The sequence below is a fragment of the Borostomias antarcticus genome (assembly GCF_949987555.1).
Source record: "Borostomias antarcticus genome assembly, chromosome: 21".
In the NCBI taxonomy this organism is placed as follows: Eukaryota; Metazoa; Chordata; class Actinopteri; order Stomiiformes; family Stomiidae; genus Borostomias; species Borostomias antarcticus.
Window position 1 is genome coordinate 15,497,400 of NC_140254.1, and position 25,949 is coordinate 15,523,348.

Below are 25,949 nucleotides of genomic sequence, written 5' to 3' on the forward strand. Positions count from 1 at the left end.
ATTAATACCAGGTCACGAAACATACATACAGGTACCTCGAATTGCTTAAGATCAATGCTTGATACGAAATACATTTTTTCAGCATTGACTGTGTAGATTATGAAGGCGAGAATACTTTTATACTGCATCTCCGACCCTATTCTTCCTATTGTTCTACATCCATGCTCCGACCACAAAAAATATATTTCCCATAACTCCAGCGGGGCAGATTAGTCCGTCACATAAATTCTTCCGTGCGCCATGCAGGAAGTACACAAAGTTGGTGTGTGTTGTGGTCATTCTTACTGCATATTTTCGTAAACATTGCCATTGTTCCTTAACATGGCCACGTCAAATTATACTTTGAAGGTCAGCAGACAGCTTTTGGATCCCAGCTTTGAAAGTTACAGATTGTCTCTGGATCCTATACCAACATACAACGTAGAGCTAGATGCTGGTGAGGAACTGACTTGAAAACTGCATGCCACGTAGCTAGCACTCCTCTTTATGTGATTGTTACCCTTAACTGGATTTAAATATACAATTATAAAGTGGGCTGTTACCCCAACAACTGAAGGCAGCTAGCTATTTTCATTGAAAGTTGATGGTCAGCCATAGGATAGCGTGTGTCAATTCACCACCAGATGAGATAGCTAATAGCTAGCTAAAGCAGCACTAAGCAAGAGGATGGTCAGACTCACGTTCAGACTCAGAGCTTGCCAGGAAGCCTGTTAGCTAGTTGGGTAGAGATAGACCTCATGCATCTTATCTCCTATTGTTGGTGTGTTGACAAATCATATGATGATGTTTTCAGCTGTGGGCGAGGTTAAACTGAAAGACAGCCAATACACCCTGGAACATGTGCGTGCTTTTGGCATGTACAACTACCTGCACCTGGACCCCTGGTATGAAGACAGTGTGTACTTTGTGGACTGTAAAGGACGTGTACTCAATCTCACTGTCACTCTGGTAAGTCCGTTTTTATAGCTTAAAACTAAACTACGAGCACACAATTGAAATACTAGGTTATTCCCTATAACACCAGGAGGGGGCACTCAAACACCTCTCAAATGGCATTAGCTCACTCGTATCCAAATGTCCAGTATTTTGCTTGAGAAAATTGTTATTCGCTCTGACTCCCGTATTCTGTGGTTAAACAGTGTTATTTCCATTACTGAGAAATAATATTGAATACCTTTAAGTTTTCATAATATTTCAATCAGCTGATATTAAATGAACAAAACTCACATAACCTACCCTTACGTTCTCCATGGTTTATCAGCAGGGCTAGATTCAGTTTGAGATGTTGAAAATGATTTTGAGGATTCTGCTGCAACCCTTTTAGAGAGGCTGGAAACAGAGTGAAACCATGACCCTCAGCTGAGAATGCTTCCAGAGCCAAGATATGATGACGAGGGACCATTCTTGGTGTCGCTCCCACTCTCTGGGTGAAGAAAATGATAGTGATCAGACCCTGTTCCCTGCAATATGGTATTCTCAGCTTCTCGGTGGAGTTACATCACCAGAAGAGCCTTTATGGAAATGTGTTGTTCACATTGTAATTACAATAATCACATGCTAATTATCTACCCTGAGAAGGCTATTGTATACATTTGAAAGGCAGTGAGGTGGGGGGGGGGGGGGGTATTGTACAGGGGCCGTTTTATACCCCAAGCAGGGCGTTGAGGTTGCTGGAGAAAATGATCTGGAAGTTGCATTATAATATGTGCTGTGATCATGCATTGATCACACACCATGGCAAAAAAGGTCAGGCACTGTGCCCAGTCCTTTTGAATCTCCATTACTTTGTTCCCGTCTCTAATAAGGCCCTCTGAGAGGAGCAGTTGGGCCTCAGGCGAGGGTCGAGAAGTTCCCCTCTCCCATTGATAGACATGACATCTGACTCTATCTCTCTGTCGTATTGAGGAAAGGATCTTGCCCTGAAGCCCAGTGGGGACCGTGGCAATGAGTGCATAATGCATACTTGTAAGATGTACGGTATTTGCAGGACACAGCCCTGGGGAAGCCCCAAGAAGTCTACCGCGTGACCTCTGACCCCAGCCTGTGTGATGAGCGCGTCTGCGCCTCCCTGAGCCTCACCTCTGCCACCTGGGCAGCCTTCTCCGACGGCGCAGGAACACTCTGCCTCCTCCGCACCAGCAAGAGGGGAGAGAGTTCCCACCTCAAGTGGGAGGTAAGAACAACGGGGCTGCGTTCTGTGGCTCTGCTGTGTGTCCTCTACACACACCCCATTAGCGTCCATCTAGTTTTTAATAGTACTTTCATTAATAGTTATTAGATAGTTTATCTTCTTCATAGAACTTCAGGCAAGGGACCATGTGGCCATGAAGGTGTCCTGTAACAGCACATGAAGGATAGATGCTCTGTAGAGGAGATAAAATAAGGTTACTTTTATAAAGTTAAAGATTAAACTCATCCTTACTGTCTTAAGGTCTGGTTGTTACTTGTAAATGAGAGATCACATATCAACTCTGCAGACAGAGTCATTCAGTACATTTTCTAGATTATTATAAAATCGCTTTGATCAGGTGGCCTATAACATACTCCCATTAGCATTGGTTTCGTTGTGGACAGGTGAATGTCCAGCAGCACAACTTCAACTTCATCGACCCAGCCCATCATGACATTAACATTTATAGAATTTCTCACCAAAGCACAGAACCAATGTCAATTTTTTTTTTTTTTTATAAAAAAATATATTTTCTTTAAAAAAAAGAAAGAAAAAAAAAAAGCACCTTTCATAGTGAAACCAATCTCAAAGTGCTGCTGATATAAGAGCAGAAAGCATCCAAATCAGTTCAGCCACGGCATCAGTATGTCTAGCCGTACAAAAGCCTGATAGTTTAGTTGTATTCAACTGCAGGGAGCATAGAGGAGACAGAGCCTTTCTCACTCAACGCCGACACTGATGCTGATTGGGAAAGGTGGACTATGTTTTTTTTACCCAGTGCTTGGTGAGTGTCCTACTTCTTGCTTCTCCGTGTGACCCCCCCCCCCCCCCCCCCCAGCCCGTGTTCAGTGAGTCGATGGGGGAGCCCTTCACCATCCTCCACAGCCTCTCTCATGTCCAGGCGGGGGTCCACTCCATGGAGGTGCTGCTGCTCCGCATCCAGAAGGACCCAGAGGAGGACAGGGGAAGCGGCTACTCTGTGTCTCTGGATTGGATCACAGTATCTAACGCTGCAGAACAGGGTGGGTGGTGGTGCATGGACCCAGCAGAATCACAGAACAGGGTGGGTGGTGGTGCATGGACCCAGCAGAATCACAGAACAGGGTGGGTGGTGGTGCATGGACCCAGCAGAATCACAGAACAGGGTGGGTGGTGGTGCATGGACCCAGCAGAATCACAGAACAGGGTGGGTGGTGGTGCATGGACCCAGCAGAATCACAGAACAGGGTGGGTGGTGGTGCATGGACCCAGCAGAATCACAGAACAGGGTGGGAGGTGGTGCATGGACCCAGCAGAATCACAGCGTGTCACTGCATGCAGGCTGCTGAACAGCAGCCACTGCCCCCCAGACGGGGGAATGGACACGAATGTCCATCTGCCGTGTGGTTTTAACTGTTGATGCCAATTGGTTCCATCTGCAGATTCTTTGCGTGTGACCTCCTTTTATTGCCATCGGAGTGTTGGACTATTCTGGAATCTGGAATATGTTCTCTAAAGAAACTGAGATGACTACAGGCAGTCAGGAGAATATATGTGCTCTAGATAAACTGGGACAGTAAATTGACAGGCTTTAATTAGAAGGCAGCTTTGAAGAAAGATATGAGCGCTGACACATCAATGCTTATCACCTTCATGTGTGTAATTGTTAAATTATCCCATAGCATACAGAAGTTCCATTTGATTAACTTGTGTTGGGAAGCTAGAGAGCTGTAGATTGAGGTTAATGAAGCCTAATGATGATGTCTCAAAAGTAGCCTTGATGAGTGTCCTCTGAAACAAGCATCACCAACAAGAATATTAATTATTATAATGTTATAAATAATATTAATATATTAAAAAATATTATAAATTCTTGTCATTTTACAATGAATACAAGCTATCTACCTTGGCTGGTTGGTAGTAGGAACAGGAGCCAGAATGAGAAAACAATTAGAGGCTTTAGAGAGAGCCCCCTTTATTGTGCAGCATTTGTAGATAGAGCCGTTTGATGTCCACTAGCTGCTAGCAGTGTTTATTCTTTCACTGCTGGCTTAGCGTCCTTGAGTCAGTGACAGTCTAGATGGTGTTTGGGAAAATTAGCCTTGTTTGGTTTTCAATCCAATTTCCTTTGCCTACTCTGCACTCCACTCGAATTACTCATGGTTGAGTAATAGCAATCGTGGATGATCGTCTGTGCTGTTTTCTCACATTCTGTTGTTATTTTATGATGGGGCCTTTGTGTTATCCTGAACACAGTCAGCTGCTCGTGTTGCCCAGTTTTGGGAAGAATGAGTCGCTGGCTGTTCAGTTTGTTAGCATCAGTGGTTTTCCAGGCTGCAATGCATCTCAGGTGGTGCTGGATATAGCGAGGACCTTGGCCTGTTTTAGAGAACTGAGAACTACAGCAGACCCTGTTCTGCACAGGTGGAAGGAAGACAGGCTGTGGGAAAGAAAGTATGGCGAAGTTTGATAAACACTAACTCTCAACTTGACTTTTTACTCTCGTCTTTACCGCATCAAACACCCCCTCCCCCCAAATTAAAAGGTTAATAAAGAAAAGGTAAAAGTTTTTATTTTTATTATTTATAAATATAAAATATTTTATAAATATATAAATATTTTTATTTTATTTTAAAGTGTTGGGTGATCTGGTTATTATATACAATGGTATTCTTCAACGTGATCTACATGGTGCTGTGTCTTCTTTATATACTATCCCTCAATGTGATCTACATGCTGCTGGGTTTGTCTTTATATACTATCCCTCAATGTGATCTACATGCTGCTGGGTTTGTCTTTATATACTATCCCTCAATGTGATCTACATGCTGCTGGGTTTGTCTTTATATACTATCCCTCAATGTGATCTACATGCTGCTGGGTTTGTCTTTATATACTATCCCTCAATGTGATCTACATGCTGCTGGGTTTGTCTTTATATACTATCCCTCAATGTGATCTACATGGTGCTGTGTCTTCTTTATATATCATCCCTCAATGTGATCTACATGGTGCTGGGTTTGTCTTTATATACTATCCCTCAATGTGATCTACATGGTGCTGTGTCTTCTTTATATATTATCCCTCAATGTGATCTACATGCTGCTGGGTTTGTCTTTATCAAGGCCAGGACAAGAAGTACGAGGTGAGGAGGAGGTGGGGCCTGCGAGGCAAGTCTGTCCCTCACTACGCAGCGGTGGAGCCCCAGGGGAGGGGCCTGATGGTGGTGTCGGAGAAACCGTTCGCCTTCACGCACGTGGACGGCCAGCCGGTGGAGCAGCCCGCCGCGGAGCCCATGGAGGTGGAGACGGCCGGTAGGTCAGAGCTACGAGGGTCAAGGACGCTTGACTCAGGAACATGTGAACCGCATGATCTCAGGTCGTCCAATCAATATCCACCATAGTCTCAGACATGCCTTTGAACCAACCCCAGTCAGTCAAGATGTCATCTTACGATTGGTTGAGATTTGTTTTGACAGAAATGACCAGCCCAGTCTGTCAAATCTGCATAACATGACTGATGTCCAACCTTTTCTCAGACCTGCACTACATAATATCCTACCTCATGAAAGATGGATATGGTTATATCACTGTCAGCGATGTCTTGTCCGGCCTTTACATGCGCTGTGAGGGATTTGGATTGGCTGAAATCGATGCAACATGAAGTTGCTGTCATTAGTTTTCAAGGAGCATTCAAATGTTCTGCTCTTCTCTTCCAGGAGCTCGGGCATGAATACACAAGTGGGTTGTTGTAGCCATAGAAACCAGCAGTAATCCTAACAGTGCCTCATGTAGAGCTCTGACAGACGTGGTCTGTATGTGTACACTTCCTCTCGACATATACGTTTTTAAGTATTACTTAAAAGGGCCTCCATCTAGTGAACTATACCTACATGTTCACATTTAAACAATTGTATTTCCATACACTTTATTTGCTGTGTGAGCCAATGTTTCCTGGTTTTCCTTTTTTGGAAAGGTAAAGATGAAACATAATATGATTGAGTACGTCTCCCTCCACCGAGACGTACCACGTGTTGTTCAGGACATGAAAATCGGTCCAGTTTCGGTAATGAGGTCTTAGATAAGAGAGTCTCTTGCACGCTTGAATCTCGTCTCAATGACAGGTGCGTAGGCGGAGTACGTATTGTAAGGAAACAGAAAACATCTACACCCTGTCTCTACTTGCTCAATGGAATCCATTTATTATTAACAATAATAATAATCAACTTTATTTGTATAGCACCTTTCATACAAATAATATACGTTTCAGTCTCACAACCTTCTTCAGGTATATATATATGTTGTATATATTATATATTCTGTTTCCTACCAGTAATAAGGAATTGCCATTAAAATAAGTAGGGTGTAGGAGGTTATGACTCAGTCTGTGTCCCTCTCCTTCTTCCTCTCCTCTTCTGTTCTTGCCTCCCATGTTGCCGTCATTCTCCCCGTCATCACCCCCTCCCTCCCTCACACGTCATGTGGAGTCTGTCCTTGGCGGTGGATGGATGGATGAACAGATGAACAGGGAAAAAGATGAATTAATGGCTGCTGTTCAGAATGGCAGGGCTTGCTATCGACGTGCACGACACTCTCCTTGTGAAGGTTACGATTTAAGACGGGAAGTTCCAGTCTGTCCATCTTCCATCGTCACTCTCTACGTAACCTGATAGAATAGAGTTGATCCACTCTGGCTGCATGCTTGTTTTTCAGTCATCACCATCTGTAAGGAAGGCTAGAATAAGAGACACAGGTGGCAGGTATCAAACGTAATTGGGGGGAGGGATGGGCACTTAAGCAGAGAGGCTTACTTCTGAATGTCCATCTTACGTTCCTGATCCACTTCCTAGCCAGCTGTTTGTTTTCTGTCTCTCCCTGCTGGTGAGTGCTTATCAGGCACCCCCCCCCCCCCCGAGTATTCAGGTGTGTCCAGATCCAGGTGCTAAATTGACTGAGGCACCTGGTCTGGATAGTACTGGCCTCCCAGGACCCCAGGGATAGCTCCGGGCTCCGTCCCTGGGGCTGATTTTGCTGATGTGGAGTTTGAGTTTGAGTCTTTATTAGGACCCCTTTGAGCCAATGGCTACTCTTCCAAGAGTCCTAAAACATATCAATACATATCAGTACATACACATTTCAATACGCTCAATACATATTTATATAGCATCGAAAACATAACATCAGTACATATCGACACAATATATATACTCAAGAGTCGACTGCGGTGCCACAACCTCTCGGCAGCCCGGACGCCTCTCAGCCCGCGGCCCACCGCCCCACACAGCGGGATCCGCCCGCCACCCAGGGAGCAATTGCTGCACGGATTAATTTGTTCTTTGAAAGGGGAGGGCTGCGCTCACGACACTTGTCATCCTGTGTGCAGCTTTAATTCCTCCCTGTCCCCAGGTCTCTGGCTATTAGTCTTCTTGTAAATGGGCGGCACTGTGGGGCTGTTTGCCTCGCTGGTGCCATATGGTTGGCCATCAGGTTGATGGAGGGGAACGAATCACACACACACATTTTACCCTGTTTAAAATGCACACAGCTCCTGCGACATGCCAATTCATCCTTGTTTGAGTCCTCTCCCAAGGCCAGTATGCATTGTCTGCTATTTGAACTCCACGCTGCATGTAGTACAACGCAGAACATAAGATTCCTATCATATCAATGTTGGCTGACATTGCTTACCTTCATGCTTCATTCTTTCTGCACTATTCAGATCCAATCTACTTCTGGCAGCAAACAGCGGAGGACATCACAGTGTCGGTGCGATGCCCTGAGGGCTTCACCAAAGATGACGTGCGCTTCCAGTTGACGGCGGACAGCCTGAGCGTGGGGGTCGGGGGCTACGCGCCCCTGCTGGAGGGCCCGCTGCATGCCCCTGTGGACCCCGAGGCCAGCGCCTGGATCATCAAAGACAACAAAAGGTTAGCCACCTGCCCCGAGGGGTAGGGGGAAGGTTACACACACACACACAGATTCAGGCACACACACATTCACTCTGATTTTTTTTTCATTACCTTAAGGCATTGAGATTAAAATTTCTTATTGAAGAGCGACCTGGCCAAGAATTCAAGATTCTAAATCAGTTTTTTGCCATGTACTGTATATGGTTTCCACATTCCTCTAATCTCTGGTGTTCGAGGCATATTGCATAGTGCTGAAATTCTGTACAAATGTTGAATTGTATTATGTTAGCTAGTGCTGTTCCTTGTGTTTCGATTAGCTCCGCCCCAGCGACAGCTGGACGAGAGGTAATGTTTTTGGTGGTGTGTATACATCTGTACTGTACGTACTTACGTAGTCTGTCGGCAGGATTACGCAAAACTACTGTACTGATTTTCACAAAACTCTCTGGAAGGATGTAGCATGGGCCACCTTAGAACCCATTACATTTTGGAGCAGATCCGAATTATGGGGCGGGTCCACAAGCCGCCCAAACATGGCCATTCACCTCCATTCATTTTTTAGGTCAGGTTTACGCTAAATCTACAGACTGATTTTCATGAAACACAAACAGCCCAAACATGGCCGGGCCTGCCATTCACCTCCATTCATTTTTGGACTAGGATTACACAAAAACTACCAGACCGCTTTTCATGAAACTCAGTGGAGGGATGTGGGGCCAATAGGCCATTTTAGAACCCATTCAATTTTGGAGCACACAGAGCCACGAAATGCATTCAGGGGTGGAGGTCTGTGCTCCATGAGCAACATTTCTAGTTTTTCATTGTGACACGAGACAAGTGTGGCTTCTGTAGATCCCATTAGTGATGCCTGATGGATGGAGGATCATAAAACACAGGGGGGCAGCAGCTCGTCTCCATCCCAGACTGGTGTCCGTTCTCAATCATATCACTCGTTCTGAATAACCCATTGCTCAACACATATATTCACACCATCCTAGTAGGACCTCTTTTATCTCATTCCATTCTGTCTCTCTACATTCTGTTCTTTTCAGACAAAACACTTTTATGTTCATTTCATTATGGAAAATAGTTATGTAGCCTGTTTTTATACTCTACTTTTCCATTTAATATCGATCTTGATAAAAGCCCTTAATGTCCCTTCTTATCTGCACTGTGTGTTTCTGTCTGTCTGTCTGTGTGTGTGTGTCTGTGGTGTACAAATACATGTAGGCTACACAGTGGGTGTTTATGGATGAGAGAGAGAGAGTGAGTGAGAAAGAGATGGAGACTGACTGAAGTCTGTAAAAATGAATGATTAATAGATATTCGTGATTTGCATTTGGATGGCTTCTATTGTGTGCTCTTCTGAGATATATAGCAGGAAGAAATATCATCAGCTTTGTGTGTGGACTATGCCTGCATGTGCTGAGTGCTATTCAGACTGACCTTTTGTTTAGAGGGTTGCAGCTGGAGCCGTTCTTTTCCTCCTGTATAATCTCTAATCTCAGAATTGAAAGACGCTGGTCTCATGTGGTACAGTGTAAGCCCCTGTCCTCTATCAGCTTGATGTTTCTCATATAGGCTGCTCACAATGTCCGAGATATGATCAGGCTCTACCACCCAGGCTGGACCTCATTTTAGCTGTCAGTGTTCTCGCTTATTCGCTTATTTGCTTATACGCTCGCTCGCTCACTCACTCACTCACTCACTCACTCACTCACTCACTCACTCACTCACTTACTCACTCACTCACCTTTCTCTCACTCACTCACTCACTCACTCACTCACTCACTCACCTTTCTCTCACTCACTCACTCAGTCACTCACTCACTCTCTTACTCACTCACTCACTCACTCACTCACTCACTCACTCACTCACTCACTCACTCACTCACTCACTCACTCACTCACTCACTCACTCACTCACTCTCTTATTCACTCACTCACTCACTTTTTTCTCCCTCTCTCTCTCTCTCTCTCTCTCTACCCCTCCAGTCTGGAGGTGACCCTGCAGAAGCGCAGTGAGGGGCCCATGTGGCCGGAGCTGGTGTCGGGGGACAGGAGAGGGGAGTTCCTGATGAGCGAGGAGCAGGCGGCCCTCCTCAGCGAGAGGCTGTCCCACCTCACCGCCGAGGACCTGGTGAGACCCTCTCAGACCCCCTCGGCCTGTTCTCACTCTCAGCGCCCAGGGTCACTGACTAGGGGCCTGATAACCAACATTGACAGGCTCTCTCTCTGCAGCCCCCCCCCCCCGCCCCCGGAGGGGCTGTCCTCTCTCCTGCCTGCCCATCTCACTCCATCGAGTCTCCCTCCTCTGTCTCTGAAGGGCTCCCGCCCACGCCATCACAGAGCTTCACGTCACGCCTCCATCTCTCCCACCCTAAAGCCTCTTTGCCTCTCCTCAGCTCAGCCTGTTATTCGGAGCTCCCCTCTCCTGTGTACTCCTGTGCTCTCAAGCATCATGTGCTGTCAAACCTTCCCAGTCCCAACGGCCTTGTATATTTATAGCACCTGCATCTGTCACCCTCTCTCTCATTAATACCTTGTGCCCTCCAGCGCCTGTCAAAATCAGCCTTTAATGAATGGATTGAAAGCATTCACGTCTCCTTTCTCTTCTCTGAACACTCCCACTCATTCTACCAACCTCTCCCCTCTACTAACTACCAACCGCTCCCCTCTACTAACTACCAACCTCTCTCCCCTCTACTAACTACCAACCCCTCCCCTCTACTAACTACCAACCTCTCTCCCCTCTACTAACTACCAACCTCTCTCCCCTCTACTAACTACCAACCCCTCCCCTCAACTAACTACCAACCCCTCCCCTCTACTAACTACCAACCCCTCCCCTCTACTAACTACCAACCTCTCTCCCCTCTACCAACTACCAACCTCTCTCCCCTCTACCAACTACCAACCCCTCCCCTCTACTAACTACCAACCTCTCTCCCCTCTACTAACTACCAACCCCTCCCCTCTACCAACTACCAACCCCTCCCCTCTACTAACTACCAACCCCTCCCCTCTACTAACTACCAACCCCTCCCTACTACTAACTACCAACCCCTCCCCTCTACTAACTACCAACCCCTCCCCTCTACTAACTACCAACCCCTCCCCTCTACTAACTACCAACCCCTCCCCTCTACTAACTACCAACCCCTCCCTACTACTAACTACCAACCTCTCCCCTCTACTAACTACCAACCTCTCCCCTCAACTAACTACCAACCCCTCCCCTCTACTAACTACCAACCTCTCCCCTCTACTAACTACCAACCTCTCCCCTCTACCAACTACCAACCCCTCCCCTCTACTAACTACCAACCTCTCTCCCCTCTACTAACTACCAACCCCTCCCCTCTACTAACTACCAACCCCTCCCCTCTACTAACTACCAACCTCTCTTCCCTCTACTAACTACCAACCCCTCCCCTCAACTAACTACCAACCTCTCTCCCCTCTACTAACTACCAACCTCTCTCCCCTCTACTAACTACCAACCCCTCCCTACTACTAACTACCAACCTCTCCCCTCTACTAACTACCAACCTCTCCCCTCTACTAACTACCAACCTCTCCCCTCTACTAACTACCAACCTCTCCCCTCTACTAACTACCAACCTCTCCCCTCAACTAACTACCAACCCCTCCCCTCTACTAACTACCAACCTCTCCCCTCTACTAACTACCAACCTCTCTCCCCTCTACTAACTACCAACCCCTCCCCTCAACTAACTACCAACCCCTCCCCTCTACTAACTACCAACCTCTCCCCTCTACTAACTACCAACCCCTCCCCTCTACTAACTACCAACCCCTCCCCTCTACTAACTACCAACCTCTCTCCCCTCTACTAACTACCAACCCCTCCCCTCTACTAACTACCAACCCCTCCCCTCAACTAACTACCAACCTCTCCCCTCTACTAACTACCAACCTCTCTCCCCTCTACTAACTACCAACCTCTCCCCTCTACTAACTACCAACCTCTCTCCCCTCTACTAACTACCAACCCCTCCCCTCAACTAACTACCAACCCCTCCCCTCTACTAACTACCAACCCCTCCCCTCTACTAACTACCAACCCCTCCCCTCTACTAACTACCAACCTCTCCCCTCTACTAACTACCAACCTCTCCCCTCTACTAACTACCAACCCCTCTCCCCTCTACTAACTACCAACCCCTCCCCTCTACTAACTACCAACCCCTCCCCTCTACTAACTACCAACCCCTCCCCTCTACTAACTACCAACCTCTCCCCTCTACTAACTACCAACCTCTCTCCCCTCTACTAACTCTACCAACCCCTCCCCTCTACTAACTCTACCAACCCCTCCCCTCTACTAACTCTGCCAACCCCTCCCCTATACTAACTCTGCCAACCCCTCCCCTCTACTAACTCTACCAACCCCTCCCCTCTACTAACTCTACCAACCCCTCCCCTCTACTAACTACCAACCCCTCCCCTCTACTAACTACCAACCCCTCCCCTCTACTAACTCTACCAATCCCTCCCCTCTACTGACTCTACCAATCCCTCCCCTCTACTAACTCTACCAACCCCTCCCCTCTACTAACTCTGCCAACCCCTCCCCTCTATTCAGAATGCAGACCCAGACAAGGACAAGCCTCCATGCAACTCTCAGGAGCTGGAGGACTGCGATGGCTTCCCAGAGGACAGCTCTAGCCTCACACGCTTTGATGGAGACTCACGAAAGCCCACTCATGTGGTGAGAGTGTGCCCCCCCCCCCCCCCCCCCACACACACACACACACACACACACACTGCACACTACCATGTCCTCAGCAGCTCCCACCGGAGTACCCTACCGTTCCCCTTAGCCCAGTGGAGCTTAAACACGGACACGTTCCCAATTTGCATTAACAACCAGTCTCTTGATTTGATAAATCCAGAATGGAACTAGGAATTCACCTTTTTCTGATTAAACTCCACCTGGATAACTATTAAGAATATCAGAATACCTGAAAGATAGTCCAGCTGTTAGTCTTGCAGTAATGCTTGTGTGTGTTGCTGGCAAGTGATTTGGATGTCCAGTCTGTTGATGGGAAAGACGTTTCTTCTATGATTTCTGTTTGTCTTTTCTGTTCAGAGATTGCATTTTACCCCCAACCAAACATCAGAGTCAATCCTCCATACAGGTGTGAATCTGTTATGGAAAGCTTTGTCCGACAAGGTATGAGTATCAAAATGTGAAGAATGTATCCATCCACCGAGCCAATAGAATTGGTGGATTTACTTCTTACTGAAAAGCAAGTTTCAGGATTTACAGGCGTAGACTACCCGGTCCAGACAGTTTAATTTCCAGCCTTTCATTCAAAGCTTGGGATTTATGCTTTTACAATTATAGGGTACACAATAAAAAAAGAAAAGGTGATAATATCGCTATTCTTTTGTGGGGCGAAAATGAGAAAGATATTACAGTGTTCAACATTTTGTTTGCTTTCTTCAAAGTCTCTCAGACTTGTCACTGCAGGTTTAATTTCCTTGTACAGGGATCGGTCAATAATCAGATTTGAAGCTCCACAGTGATGTTTTCTCTGGTTAGGAGGCTTCTTTGTTGGTCTTAGAGCTCCACTGCATCAAGGACCTCTAAACAATTTTATCAATCATTTTCTAATGATGGACCGTGAAAGGGCTATGCAGTCACCATCATTGGAGAAATATGTTTGACCTTTTTGAAATGCACTATCTCTCAGATTGGCGCTCCATGCGTCTCTGAGGCACCTCGCCAATCAGCTTGCTCTGAAGTACCTCTCCTGAGGGCTGAGATGGGCCGGTTATGTCTCTAAGAGGGCGAGGGGTGAGTCACAGCTTTTGACTGTAGAAATGCTGTTACTTTCACACTAGTCTGTTTTTCCATCTGTACAATATTTCATGTACGAAGAGTTTACCATGCAGTTCCAATGACTGGAGAAGAGGGTCTGCGATATTATCCCCCAAGATCCGTTCCTTCTACTAGTATGTACAGTATAGCGTTTGAGCCTCTTTAATTAATCCAAGGGTGCTGAAATATTATTGTAGATTATGTCATCTTTTAAGATGCATTTGTGTTCAACCCAGCCTCACAACTCCCCAGAGTGGCCTAGAGACACACGGTTTTCACCGGTGGGGGCAGGTAGGTGGCCCGGAGAGGGGTACACTGTCCCCGACCAGCTCTGACCTGAGGGGGTGGAGTCTTGCCTCCACGCCACGAACCTCACAATTCATCCCCTGAGTGGGCTAGAGACACACGGTCTTCGCCGGTGGGTGCATGGAAATTGCCCGGTCCATAGTAGTTCTAGCAGTAGCTGTTACATACAGCTGCAGCAGCTAGCCCACCTCACATTTTCTCCAGGAAATGTACTTTCTAGTTTGTATAGTCCTTTTCAAAACACAGTTACAAAGTGCTTTACAGAACAAGATAAAATAGTACACAACAAAAACTTAAATAGAACATAGAACATAAGACCTGATTAAACAAATTATACAATGACTAGAGGGTTTAACAGATTTTCTATTTTAAAAAGCCTACATGTAAAAGTACATTTTGATAAGGGATTTAAAAGAGGGTGCTGAGTTTGCCCAGCTAAGTTCCTCAAGTAGGGAGTTCTGCTCTAACAGAAAACCCTCAGTTACTGTTTGTAACGAGGCAGGCTGTGGGGACAATCAGCAGGGGCGCAGGCCGTGGCTGGGCTCGCAAGGCGCCACTAAATCTATGACATAGTGACATCTGTGTTTACAAGACGTCTGTGTTTGCTCCTCCCTCCAATGCCTCCAATGCCTAGTCACCACGTCCCATCTGATAAGACTTCCAAGTACTGACGAAGGGGTCTCAACATCCCAAGTCCTCTCTGTCAATGTTTATAGGAATTAATGGAAAAATGTTGATTCTTTAGAACCATCAATAAATCCTGGGCTTAATTTTAGATGCAGTTAAACACTGATGTTCTGTTTCATCTGGCAGCGTGGTCCAGCAGAAAGGGAAAAGAAAGCGCTTTAAACGCCGTACATGTTTGGCTTGTAGAAATGGCTTACAGCTGAACTCCACTTCTTTTGTTTGATACTACAGCAGTTTCTGGTCCAATGAAAGCTCCTTCTGCTTGATAAACAAACTTGGTTGACCTTATACTGTACATTTCAATTGGGGCAGGCGGACTTGCGATGGTTAGAGTAGCTGTATTGGAAAATAATAAGAAAACACAGAGGCCTGTTATTTAGAGATGCGGTTCATTATTAAGGCACTGGGTTTCAAGGAATGCTGTATTGAGCTCGTTGCTCATGTTGTCTAGCAGTATATATGAGGTTCTGAACCCTGAACCCTTTGTTCAACAGTCCATGCAAGGCCAACCATTTAGATGCAGGTCTGCTGTTAGAAAAGAAGAAGGTTATTCCTTCATTTGAATAGGACAGCCTGTATACACCTATAATAAACCTGAATGGAATTTGTCTGTCTGTTGTCAGAGGGAGGTTGGGATGCCGTCATCACTGTATTGATTTTGTGCTGAAGGTTTCAATAAGGAGGATGTGTGTGGGTTTGCAGTGTTATCAAAGGGAGGATTTAGGTAAGCGAAGGTTAGCCCATTCAGAATGCACCCTGGGTAGATGGAACAGGATGTGTAACGTTGAATGAAAAAATGACTAAGAGTTTCACTAATTTCTGTTCAGTGTTAACGGCTCTTTCTAAGGTGCGCGTCTGTCAGTCATCTCTCCGTTTCCATGTGGCTATCCAGAACCACAGCCAATTGTCAACAACATCACTCTGTTTAGACAAACACAATTGTCTTGTGAGGCAACACGCAGGAGACTGACAGATAATAGGCATCAGAAAAGGGTGAAGGAAAGGAGCTTCAGAATGAGAGCACCATAGACAGTCTACAAGCCACATATGGGCCAGGCTCTGAATCTGATACAAGTTTTCAATGGCTGTCAAGCATGTGCGAAAATGAGGTGGTGAGAACCTGTCAGAACCATAAGACGTGTTGGCAGTTTCAGACTCGCATGCCACGCCTTAAGGACGTCAGACTTGTCATTCTTGTCACGTACGCATACATCACACAATCTTGAGGTTCATTCCCAGCATCCTGGGAGAAATGCAGGTGTAGGCAGAAGGCTGTGCGCATAGACTAGCACAGCACGTCAAGGATTTTCGTTTGAATTATCTTGGCTTCACTGTCACACTGGCTTCAAAATGGAGCTCTCGTTATTAAATCATCATCCTGTTCTCTAAAAGTCTCTGGGATGAAGTGGCACCACAGAGCTGTGGAGATCTCTCTTTGGCTGTAAGGGATCCTGGTCTGTATATAGACCGTTGTTTTTTTTAATGAGTTCATGCATGTTTACGATGCAATCCAAGGATCATGATTCTCAATGGAAAAGGCCATAAGGAGTTAGTCCTTAGACAACAAGAACCACCTCTATTACATGAATCAATGATTGATTTCTCTCTCCTCTCCTCTCCAGGTGAATTTGGGAAGCAACCAGTACCTGTTCACGGTCAACGCGAACCCGACGGACATGCCCAGTTTCTGCCTGCGCCACGACGTGGACGCGCTTCTATGGCAGCCCCGACCCGAGCAGCCCAGTGACCTCTGGGAACACGTCGCCACCTTCAATGCCCTGGGTAGGAGCAGACCCCGCCTGTAACACCTTTCACTTGTCCAATCTAACACCTTAGGGGTGCACATACAGACTCTCAAATGTGGCAATGCGTCTCCATCTGCAAAAAATTGTCTGCCTCTGTTCTTTCTTTAACTTTGTAATTGCCTTCGTGGTTTTCCTGGCCCTGTCCCATTCAATCACGTCATTTCGAATGGCTTCTTAGTGGAATTCCCAGGAAATGGGGCTCAGTGGGAGTCTTGATAATCTTGAAAATGTGTGCAAACTGCGCAAGCACACCGCCACTGGCGTCAGGCTTGTTTACCGGCAATAGAAGTGATTGCAGAACAGCGCTACTGCTGTTCGTTTCGTGCGGAGAGTGCGTGTGAACGGAGACCATTTAATCACTACAGGGATGTTCCTATTTACAGCAGCTTGTCTCGATGTAGCAGATTTGACTTCTCAACCCATTTCCCCTGCATCCTAAATTCTTAGGCTATGTCCAGGCATCGAAACGTGACAAGAAGTTTGCGACATGCGCCCCCAACTTCTCCTACGCCGCCCTGGGGGAGTGCTTGCGGAGGGTGTTCATCTACCGCCAGCCGACCCCAGTCGACACCGTCCTCTTCAATAGGAAACAGGGACGGCAGGTGGGCCAGGTTGCCAAGCAACAAGTGACCAGCCTGGAGTCCAGCGAGCCGATACTGGGCTTCAGAGCCTCCAACGAGAGACTGTACGTCCTGACCTCCAACAACCTCTTTGTTCTGAAGGTCAATAATTAGATCGGGGACGTCCAGAACGGTGTCCACACTACCCTACCCTAGTGTTCCACCATTCCACAGAGAGAGCACTCTGCCTGGAGCTCAGGAGTAGTAATGTGTTCCATTAGTACATTTCATGTGCATTGTATGTGAAGCATTTGTCTACGCTCAAATGTGTGTTTTTCCACAATGTATGAACATTAGTATTATGGATGTTTTAGTATTCCAGTGTGGAGACTGTATAGCAGCCTGTAATATACTGCGCTGTGTGCTCATGATTCATGTTCTCATGTGAACGAGCGAGCTCTCAGGAAATCTGACCAATAAAAGCAGAAATAAATTCAAACCAAATTTAAATTTTGACCCCATCTCCTTGTTGATCTTAACATCCATCGTGACTGTTGTGTATTATCATATTTCTTTGTTATTAATTTAAATGTTTTTTGTTTTTTTTTTACTCGTATGTTACATACATTGGTTCATACATTTGGTGTGGTGTAGGGGATTTGAGTATCATGGTGAGGAGGGAGGCATTGTGATGTCATGTACTATTGAGATCTCGTTAACGCGCCATGTGCTTGGATTTCATGCTGAAGCCAAATGTCATCAGTGAATTATTGGCAGCCCTGCCTAGCTTGTTTGGCATTTCGTTGTGAAGTAATCTTTTCTCATAAAAACTACTTCAGCTGGAGAAAAAAAGAGCTACTGTATGTATGCTCATATATATTGGATGGACATCTATTCTAGAGAGACACAAATTAACTCACTCTTTTAGCTTCCCCTTCAGTCTGAAGTTTCACTGAGGGATAAAGTTAATATGTTTAAATCAATACTCTCAGACCAGATCCACGTAGGCTTCATCTCAAAGCAGACTGTTTCACAGCCACATACTGTTAAAGTCTCCAGATATTAAATGGCCTTCAGCAGCAACTTTTATCCAAAGGATTATAGATAACTATGTCCACATATTGTGGTGTACGTGCACTCGTTTAATCCACAAACCCAAGGGTGCCACAGAGTCTTACTGTACTGCTGCATACCCATTGTACATATTTCCTTTATGTTAACCTGCATTTCTTGGACTGTAGCTCAGGAGGACAGATTCTCAGGAATACTGAGCCTAGGGTCCAGCAATTTAGTTGTTTTTTGTTTTTAATTAATTGATTTTGTGGTTCAATATATTCCTCTTTAGCTGTGCATTCTGTGAGGTCCCAGTCTGCAATTCATATTCGCCTCCACCCCCCCGCCCCAGGCCTAAACATGTCAGAGGTAATTTGTTACCCGAGCCAAGCATTGCTGTAGGTAATGGGTAATCACTTTGTTTTCTTGGCTGTCTTTGTTTTGTTGGGAAAATGTCGTTTTTTGATTTGATTATTGGTGAGCAACTGAATTAGCCTGCACCGCTTGGTTGGATTAGCTCCTGCAGCAACCCTAGATTACTTGGAAGTCTTGTCAGATACGCTAATGTTTCTGTGGAATGGATCACTGCTTCCTCAAACACAGCCCAGAGCACGTTGTCAAGTCGTCTCACCATAGTGATTGAGTGGTTGAGAATTGTAATTTGTCTGAACTGATAAGGCTGTTATTCTGTAACTGTCCTTATGTGTGATTGGCTACTATTTCTTACCTGGACAGTGTAGATGTAGGCTAATAACTGTCGTCTATTTGGGACTGACTAGCACTCTGCTACCAATATTATTGCATTATTTTTTGCCTTTTTCTCAACAATGAATGCATCCACTTGAGTTGTTGGAAGTAGAAATACCCAATTTCTCTGAAAGTCACAAAAGCCCTTAGCTACCAACACTGCCCCTCGCTTTGGTTGTCACTTACTGAATCACAATTACTGTTGGCTCCCCCATGGCTGCAATATTTGATTTAAAAAAAGAGGAACATATCTGCTTTCTCACCACTACACCACTACTACACAGGCTTGAAGACTGTCATCTGCACCGCAGCAGAGGAGATAAGCACCCCGCAATGGGAGCCGATGCTAGTGTAGGCCACTATCTCCACCTTTGTGTGTGTGCATGTGTGTGTGCATGCGTGCGTGCGTGTGCCATGACACGGCTGTCGGAGGTCTGAGATGCTTGGGCTGCTGGGATAATGACAACCGCTGTTCTGGCAGACCAGGCAGCATGTCCTAGGGACAGGCAAAGTGCTCTTTTCAGTGTGGATCTATAACTCCCCACAGCCTTCATACACAACTGCAATGTGACTGGCATACTTCACCGCGGCAGATGGACACTTCACTTGTCTGGCTGCTGTAGATTGTGTGAACATTGAGTGGCTGTATTTATCTTCCGTACTCAAAACCTTATTGCGGTGTTGGGGTGAGGAACAATGCACCCTCTTCCATCATCTTCAGTCTGCAGTCTCTAAATCAGGTTGTTACGTTACTGAAAAATATAAAAATTATTGTCCAACATTATTTATCCTACAGAAGTTAGCTTTGTCTTGTGAAACCAATCCCACCATTGTTATCCCATTCTGTCAGTGGAAGAACATACTGCCAGAGCTTTCTGTTAAACTCCTGACCATGTAACGGAGGTCGGGAGGTGTGATTTCTCTATGGACAGACACTTGACATGCAGCGCTGTAATCTTCCTCCACGGTTAATGATTCTGGAAGCAGAGGCTATTCCCTCATTGCAGGCGAGCTGTAATTACTTCAGAGCCGCCCTTGTGGCTGCCACTAACATTGTTACATTTCCCATTATCACAGAACAAGGCACATTTATTTTTTATTACACCAGACTTTCAATCTTAAAGGAGTAGTTAAGGGAAAATGCATGTTTAGCCCTCCTAAACATGCATTTTCCCTTTACTACGCCTTTTAACTTCCCCACCTCCTTGCGTCTCTCTATTTCTATCTGCCTATCTCTCTGCCTCTCAATTGGTGGCAAGTTCTTATGGCCAGTTATCTTAATTGCCTGTGTAATATATCTTAAAGGAGTAGGTACATATTTGTAATTGTTCTTTTTGTTTGCATAATAGCCTACCTGAGTAGAGTCAAGGACCTGCCATCATGTGCAATGAAGCATGAAGCTAGCAGCACCAAGATAGGATAGCCTACAGTACGTGAGTATAGAGAAAGGCTGCACATTTCAGTTGCTGTTAATGTAGGCTACCACAGGTTTTATGTTCTATTGTAATTAACTGTGGGTATTTTTGGTTTGATTTCTTTAGTTTTTGTCAATAGAAGAACGACTCTACAGTTATTTATGCATCTTACATTACCTTAGTGTTATTTATGCATCTCACATTACCTTAGTGTTAGTTATGCACTGTGTGACTCTTAGGTAATTTTGTTTATTGCAGTCAGCTCAGATCTAGGGAGTTTATATTAGCCTTATCACTTTGGGAAGACCACACTTTAATTTAATGCCATTTTGTTTCTTTGCAAAGTGGTCGAGAATAAAGAACCCATATTTTTTAGTTGTGTCCTGTGATATTCAATTCACCAGGTTACATTATGTTTGTCACCTTTTTCACCTGTGATCTGTTTGCACCTCTGATCTTTATTTAAAAGCTGTGCATCTTCTGCCAAGTGTAATTGATGTAGCCTATTGTAAATACTGTGGCTAAACTATAGCATTGGTGTCAGAGAGTACAGTCCAGAGTACAGGGAACAGCATTTCTGCAGGGTATTTCACCTGTTTTAGGTTGTGGGGCGTGCACTGAGCATCCCGATCTGCCTCTCCAACACCTGACCAGCCCTCCACCTCTGCGCGCTAGGAGAGCGTTGGCTAGGCGACGACGCGGTCTCTATCAGGCAATAAGCGCACCTGACACTGATTAGCTCCTCTGCTACAAGAGCCAGCCAGACCTGCTGTTCGTCGCCAGATCATAGCCAACGCTCAGGGCAGGTCAGGTGTTGGCTGGCTGGTTGGAGAGCCCTAGTACTCGTGTAGTAGGCTACACAGCGAGCGACGAGAGCGGCCGGCTGCCATTCATTCTCAATGGAAGCTGGCGACATAGGGCGACGGACGCCTAGGCGGCAGCGAGCGACGCGATCCCAGCGATCTGAGCGTAGATTTTAAGTAGGGCAGAGTTCAACTTTATGCAAATTAGCAGCGACATCGCCGAGGCAGCAACCAATAGCAGATCAGGTTACCTCAGAATGGCAGTAGAATACAGCTTCAATAATGTGAGTGACACATGAATAACCCGCCCCCCCGGCGTCTGCAGCTCTTGGCTGCCGGGGAGCTGGCGACGCGATGCACGCAACCAGAGCGACCACTGTCGCCATAGTCGCTCGCTGTCTGAGTCTAGAGTAGTGTAGTGTAGTAGTGTAGCATGGTACTACAATATGGTGCTCACAAGAACTCTCAAGGTCTTCAAGAGGGAATAGAAGATGAAGTATATATACAGAATTTCCATTGATTTGAGCAGAATGTAAAATGTGTGTTCATTCATGGTATGCCAAGAAGACGAACCATTTGCAAGATGCCACATGGTTTTCTATATGCGCGAGTGATCTATCTAGTGTAAATCATAGGTCTACATATTGATACTTCACTGACTTAACATTATTGTTTAACACAGTATGTTCCTTCTCAAGGTCTCTGTCAGAAACCACATTAGCCTGCATTGTTCAATAAAGCTGTAATAGGCCTACCTGTACAATCATCAACACAATACTGTACATTCTTTATCAAGGTCTCTGTCAGAAACCACATAAGCCTGATTCAAGATTCAAGATTACTTCATTTGATTTGTCCCTAGGGAAATTTGTATTGGACATAAAGGCTGTAACATAAAAATACATACAATTAGTATAGGCTACATTAACAGAAATGAAGTGCAGACATTCAAGTACATTAAACACAGCCCCTCATCTCACCCTCCTTATGTGCTGGTTTTAGAAGAGGGATGAGCAAGTGTTTGTTTTTGTGATTTTGTTTTTTAAACCCTATTTGGGTATATTTTCCTGTATTTAACTGGATTCTGGCTATCAAGAATCACTTAGGTTTTTACACCGTCTTATTACTGCATGTAGAGAACACGCATTACTGGGGGATATCTTGTCTTAAAAACGAATAATTCACATAGATTGCACAGTCCTGCTTTACATGTGTTTTGTGTTTCTGTGTAAATGTGGAGCAAGCAAGATACATGGAAGGTAAACGTCATGTCTGACTCACTACTACTTACACACTGGCATATAGGATGTAATATTCAAAATAGCCTACATGATTATCCCTCTAGGGTTGTTTAAATTCCTAGACTTTCATAATTGTCAGAACCCTGCCTCTCAGTTTGCATTGGTTCCTGATGAAATATACTCAGCCATATATCAATGTCAACTTTATTTGGATCAGAAACGTGAGAGTAGCCTACAACAAGTTAAAAAGAACAAATAGGCCTACATTGCATTGATCATGACGATTTAAAAAGTAAGGCTACACGCTACACTGACATTCACCAAAGAGCAGCACGGCACTATGAACAGTGTAAATCCTGGCATTACAGGTTTGTCTCCACCTTACAAAACGCTTTTGTACAACAAAAATGTTTTTTTCTGAATAGCTGATATTCTACAGAAGAACACAGTCATACAATAATAGCCTATGCCTTTCACAAATGACAAATAACACTTAAATATACAAATCGCACACAATGATGCGTGACTCACTCAACTATCGAGTTAAAATGTATTTGAACATTTATTTGAAAACCCACTGAAATCACATTCAACATTCATAAAAAACAGATTCAAATGTGAATTGAACTCGTACGGACATCTAACATTCCTCAGTTATAGCGCCTCTCCCAGTTATGTTCCCTTTGTTCAGTAGGGCGCACTCAGGTATTCCTCTATTGAGTAGCAGTAACATGATGACAGCATATCTAAACAGAGCAACCCCTTTCATGCATATTCACCACATTCACATTGCACCAAATCCTACAAAACTAAAAACAAAAAGCAACAATCCCAGAGTACTCCACAGCATAGCATCACTGACCAATATAGGCCTACTGTAACGCTCAGCAACCAAACAGAGGTAAATTCGAAGTGATTAGACTTGTGGCAACCAACCTGTGTGGACAGTGTGTTTTTAAGTCTACAAAAGTCCACATCTGCGTACCATTTGTAGAGTAGATAATTATATGAGATCGCATAACAGGTGTGGTAGAGGGGGGTGGGCCTACACGAGCAGTCGAACAAGCCTACCTTGTCACTCCAGAGAGCTTTCATACAGGGAGGAACTTTGCCATTCTTGAGTTGTGCTGCATCACAACAGTCTCAACTGAGCACATGTCACCACATACAGTTATATCCACAGGAGCAGCACGCAAACAGTGGTTTTGCATCTAAAAACTGCATTAGCCTAACTGGGACTGGTCGCCCCAGCATCTCCCAACTCTGTAGCCCAACTCTGAACACCTCAGCACGATAGGACTGGTACTTCAGGCTGTTTTGTTTATTCTTTCAGAGCATCAGGCTTTGTTGAAAGTCACCTTACACGACACGACGGAGTCTTCAAACATAATTTTCTTACCAGGCAGTAACTCGTCAGTGCCTGTGAGCTCGTCGAGCTCCGTGGTGAAGTGGTCGGTGCTCTCCACCATTGACGTGTCCTTGGCCGCACTGTAGGTGAGCGCCACGCTGTGCGCTGTGGGTTTCTCCGATCCCTTCCGTCCGCAGCGGCAGAGCTTACGGAATGCGGCGCGGAACTTCTGCGACATGGCGTTGTAAATGATGGGGTTGATAGCACTGTTAAGATAGATGCAGCTCCGGCAGAAGAGGAGGAACCAAGTATTCAGGTAGGCCTGGTCCAGGATCGAGTTGACCACCACTAGCGCACGATAGGGCATCCACAGTACGGCGAACAGGATCACCACCACAGCCAGCATCTTGGTCACCTAGGAATAAGAATACAGTTCAATTTAAATATCATAAATATAGGCCTACGCGATGACGACAGTTTGTGGTAGTAACTGAACTTTCATGAGAAACCCATGGCTTAAAAAAAGGATCACCAATGTCAGGTCACAGGTGCGTAATTGCGCTTCTACACGGCTCACCTGTCTCCGGGAGGTCGCAGTGGAGTTGGAGTGACGGGAATTTTTACAACTGCTTATCTTCGTGTTGTGTACATTCTTGCCTTCCTCTTTATGATCAGAAGGTAACGGATTCAGGAAGAGGATTCGTGCTATAAGTCCGTATAGAATTGTTGCCAACAGTAAGGGCAGGACGAAAAAGATTCCAAAATCGAAAAAGTAAATAGGCAAATAGAACTGTCTTGAAACTCTGTACCCACATGTCTTGATGGTCACGTTCTCGTAGACATTTTCCTGAATATCAGACAGGTAGAACCACATGACGCAGTAAAGCGAAGTTAAAAGCCACACGAACAGTATGATCTTCTTCGCCCTGGACAGAGTGCACAGAAACTGCGCTTTTATGGGGTGACAAATGGCGATATACCGTTCGATCGTAAAAGCGGTTATGGAGCACGACGACGCATTGATTCCTAGATACTGGAAGAAAGTAATACAGAAACACCCAAAGCGGCCAAACACCCAAGATCCATAGATACTGTCCGTTATGTTTGGTAAGCCCGCCGCCGTTAAGACCATAAGATCGGCCACGGCCAAGCTCACCAAATAGCAGTTGGTGGGTGTCCTCATGTGTTTTGTAGTAAGAACCACCAAGATCACCATAATATTACCAACGATCCCCAAGGCGCATATCACGAAAACCAACAAGGTGCCTATGACCTTGTATTCGATGCTGTGGTCAGTCCAAGTTTGCAAGGTCTGGTTTTCTTGAGCTGCTGTAACGTTTTCCATCCTAACTGCACGAAAATCAATGTTATGTTTAATTAATCTATGTTTTAAGATGTATTCAATATATCGTGGATTATATCTAGAAACGTAGAAGAAATCTTTGTTGCACACATGTCTACGTCCTCTCGTACCACCGTGCGTAAAAGTACTGACGCTGGTTTCTAGCCTTCTGGTGATGGTTTGATCCAAGGTGGAACAGGGAGAGCGCGCGCATCGCTGTCGTGTCTTCAGAGCGGAGAGATATGAAAATGAGAGATTCTGCTTTTCGTGTCTTTCTGTTGGCACAAATTAGCTTTGAAGGAAGCGTCTTTCTATTGGAGGAATTCTCTCCCTTGTCCTTTCGCGCACAATTAGGCCAGATTAATAGTCGACGTAAACAACGCAAGCTACGTTGTGAACGCAAGCTCCAACATGACTAGAGAACTTGCGTTCTGTGTTTTGTTTTGTGGAAACGCAAGGAATTGCACTATTGCTTGCGTCAAGTGACAAATTTCGGCATGATACACGCAAGGACGCAACGAGATCTTGCGTGGCCTTGCGAAGCTTGTGTTGCTTGCGCTTATGTAGTTTGCGTCGACTATGAATCCGGCCTATCAGAATCGATTGTTTCTTTTACATGACGCTGTGGAGGTGAGAATTCTCTCACCCCCTCACCAACTGTTCTGATGGTTAAGGAACTGAGCTGAGAATGGCGGTAATTATGCCAAATATAGACTTTATATAATTTGAGTTAG

At 45.4% G+C, this 25,949-nt stretch overlaps 2 protein-coding genes across 2 annotated transcripts; one reads left to right on the plus strand and one right to left on the minus strand.

The window, feature by feature from the left end:
* Nucleotides 1–252: 252 nt before the first annotated feature.
* Nucleotides 253–17,734, plus strand: nudcd1 (NudC domain containing 1). Its single transcript, XM_084454873.1, has 10 exons — nt 253–436; nt 794–948; nt 1,988–2,173; nt 3,009–3,192; nt 5,275–5,463; nt 7,868–8,075; nt 10,053–10,197; nt 12,667–12,792; nt 16,524–16,683; nt 17,154–17,734. Exons 1-10 carry the CDS (start codon nt 322–324, stop codon nt 17,438–17,440), a joined length of 1,755 nt encoding a protein of 584 aa, XP_084310999.1. The 5' UTR covers nt 253–321; the 3' UTR covers nt 17,441–17,734.
* A 6,128-nt stretch (nt 17,735–23,862) lies between these two features.
* On the minus strand, nt 23,863–25,218 carry trhrb (thyrotropin-releasing hormone receptor b; the record flags this gene model as incomplete). The annotated part of the gene is made up of 2 exons (XM_084454976.1): nt 23,863–24,288; nt 24,451–25,218. 2 exons carry the CDS (start codon nt 25,216–25,218, stop codon nt 23,863–23,865), a joined length of 1,194 nt encoding a protein of 397 aa, XP_084311102.1.
* Nucleotides 25,219–25,949: the final 731 nt, after the last annotated feature.

Coding starts and splice junctions, on each gene's coding strand:
- nudcd1 (XM_084454873.1), top strand. CDS start 322: ATGGCCACGTCAAATTATACTTTGAAGGTCAGCAGACAGCTTTTGGAT. Junction 2,174..3,008: donor GTTCCCACCTCAAGTGGGAG/GTAAGAACAACG, acceptor CCCCCCCCCCAG/CCCGTGTTCAGTGAGTCGAT. Junction 8,076..10,052: donor ATCATCAAAGACAACAAAAG/GTTAGCCACCTG, acceptor CTACCCCTCCAG/TCTGGAGGTGACCCTGCAGA.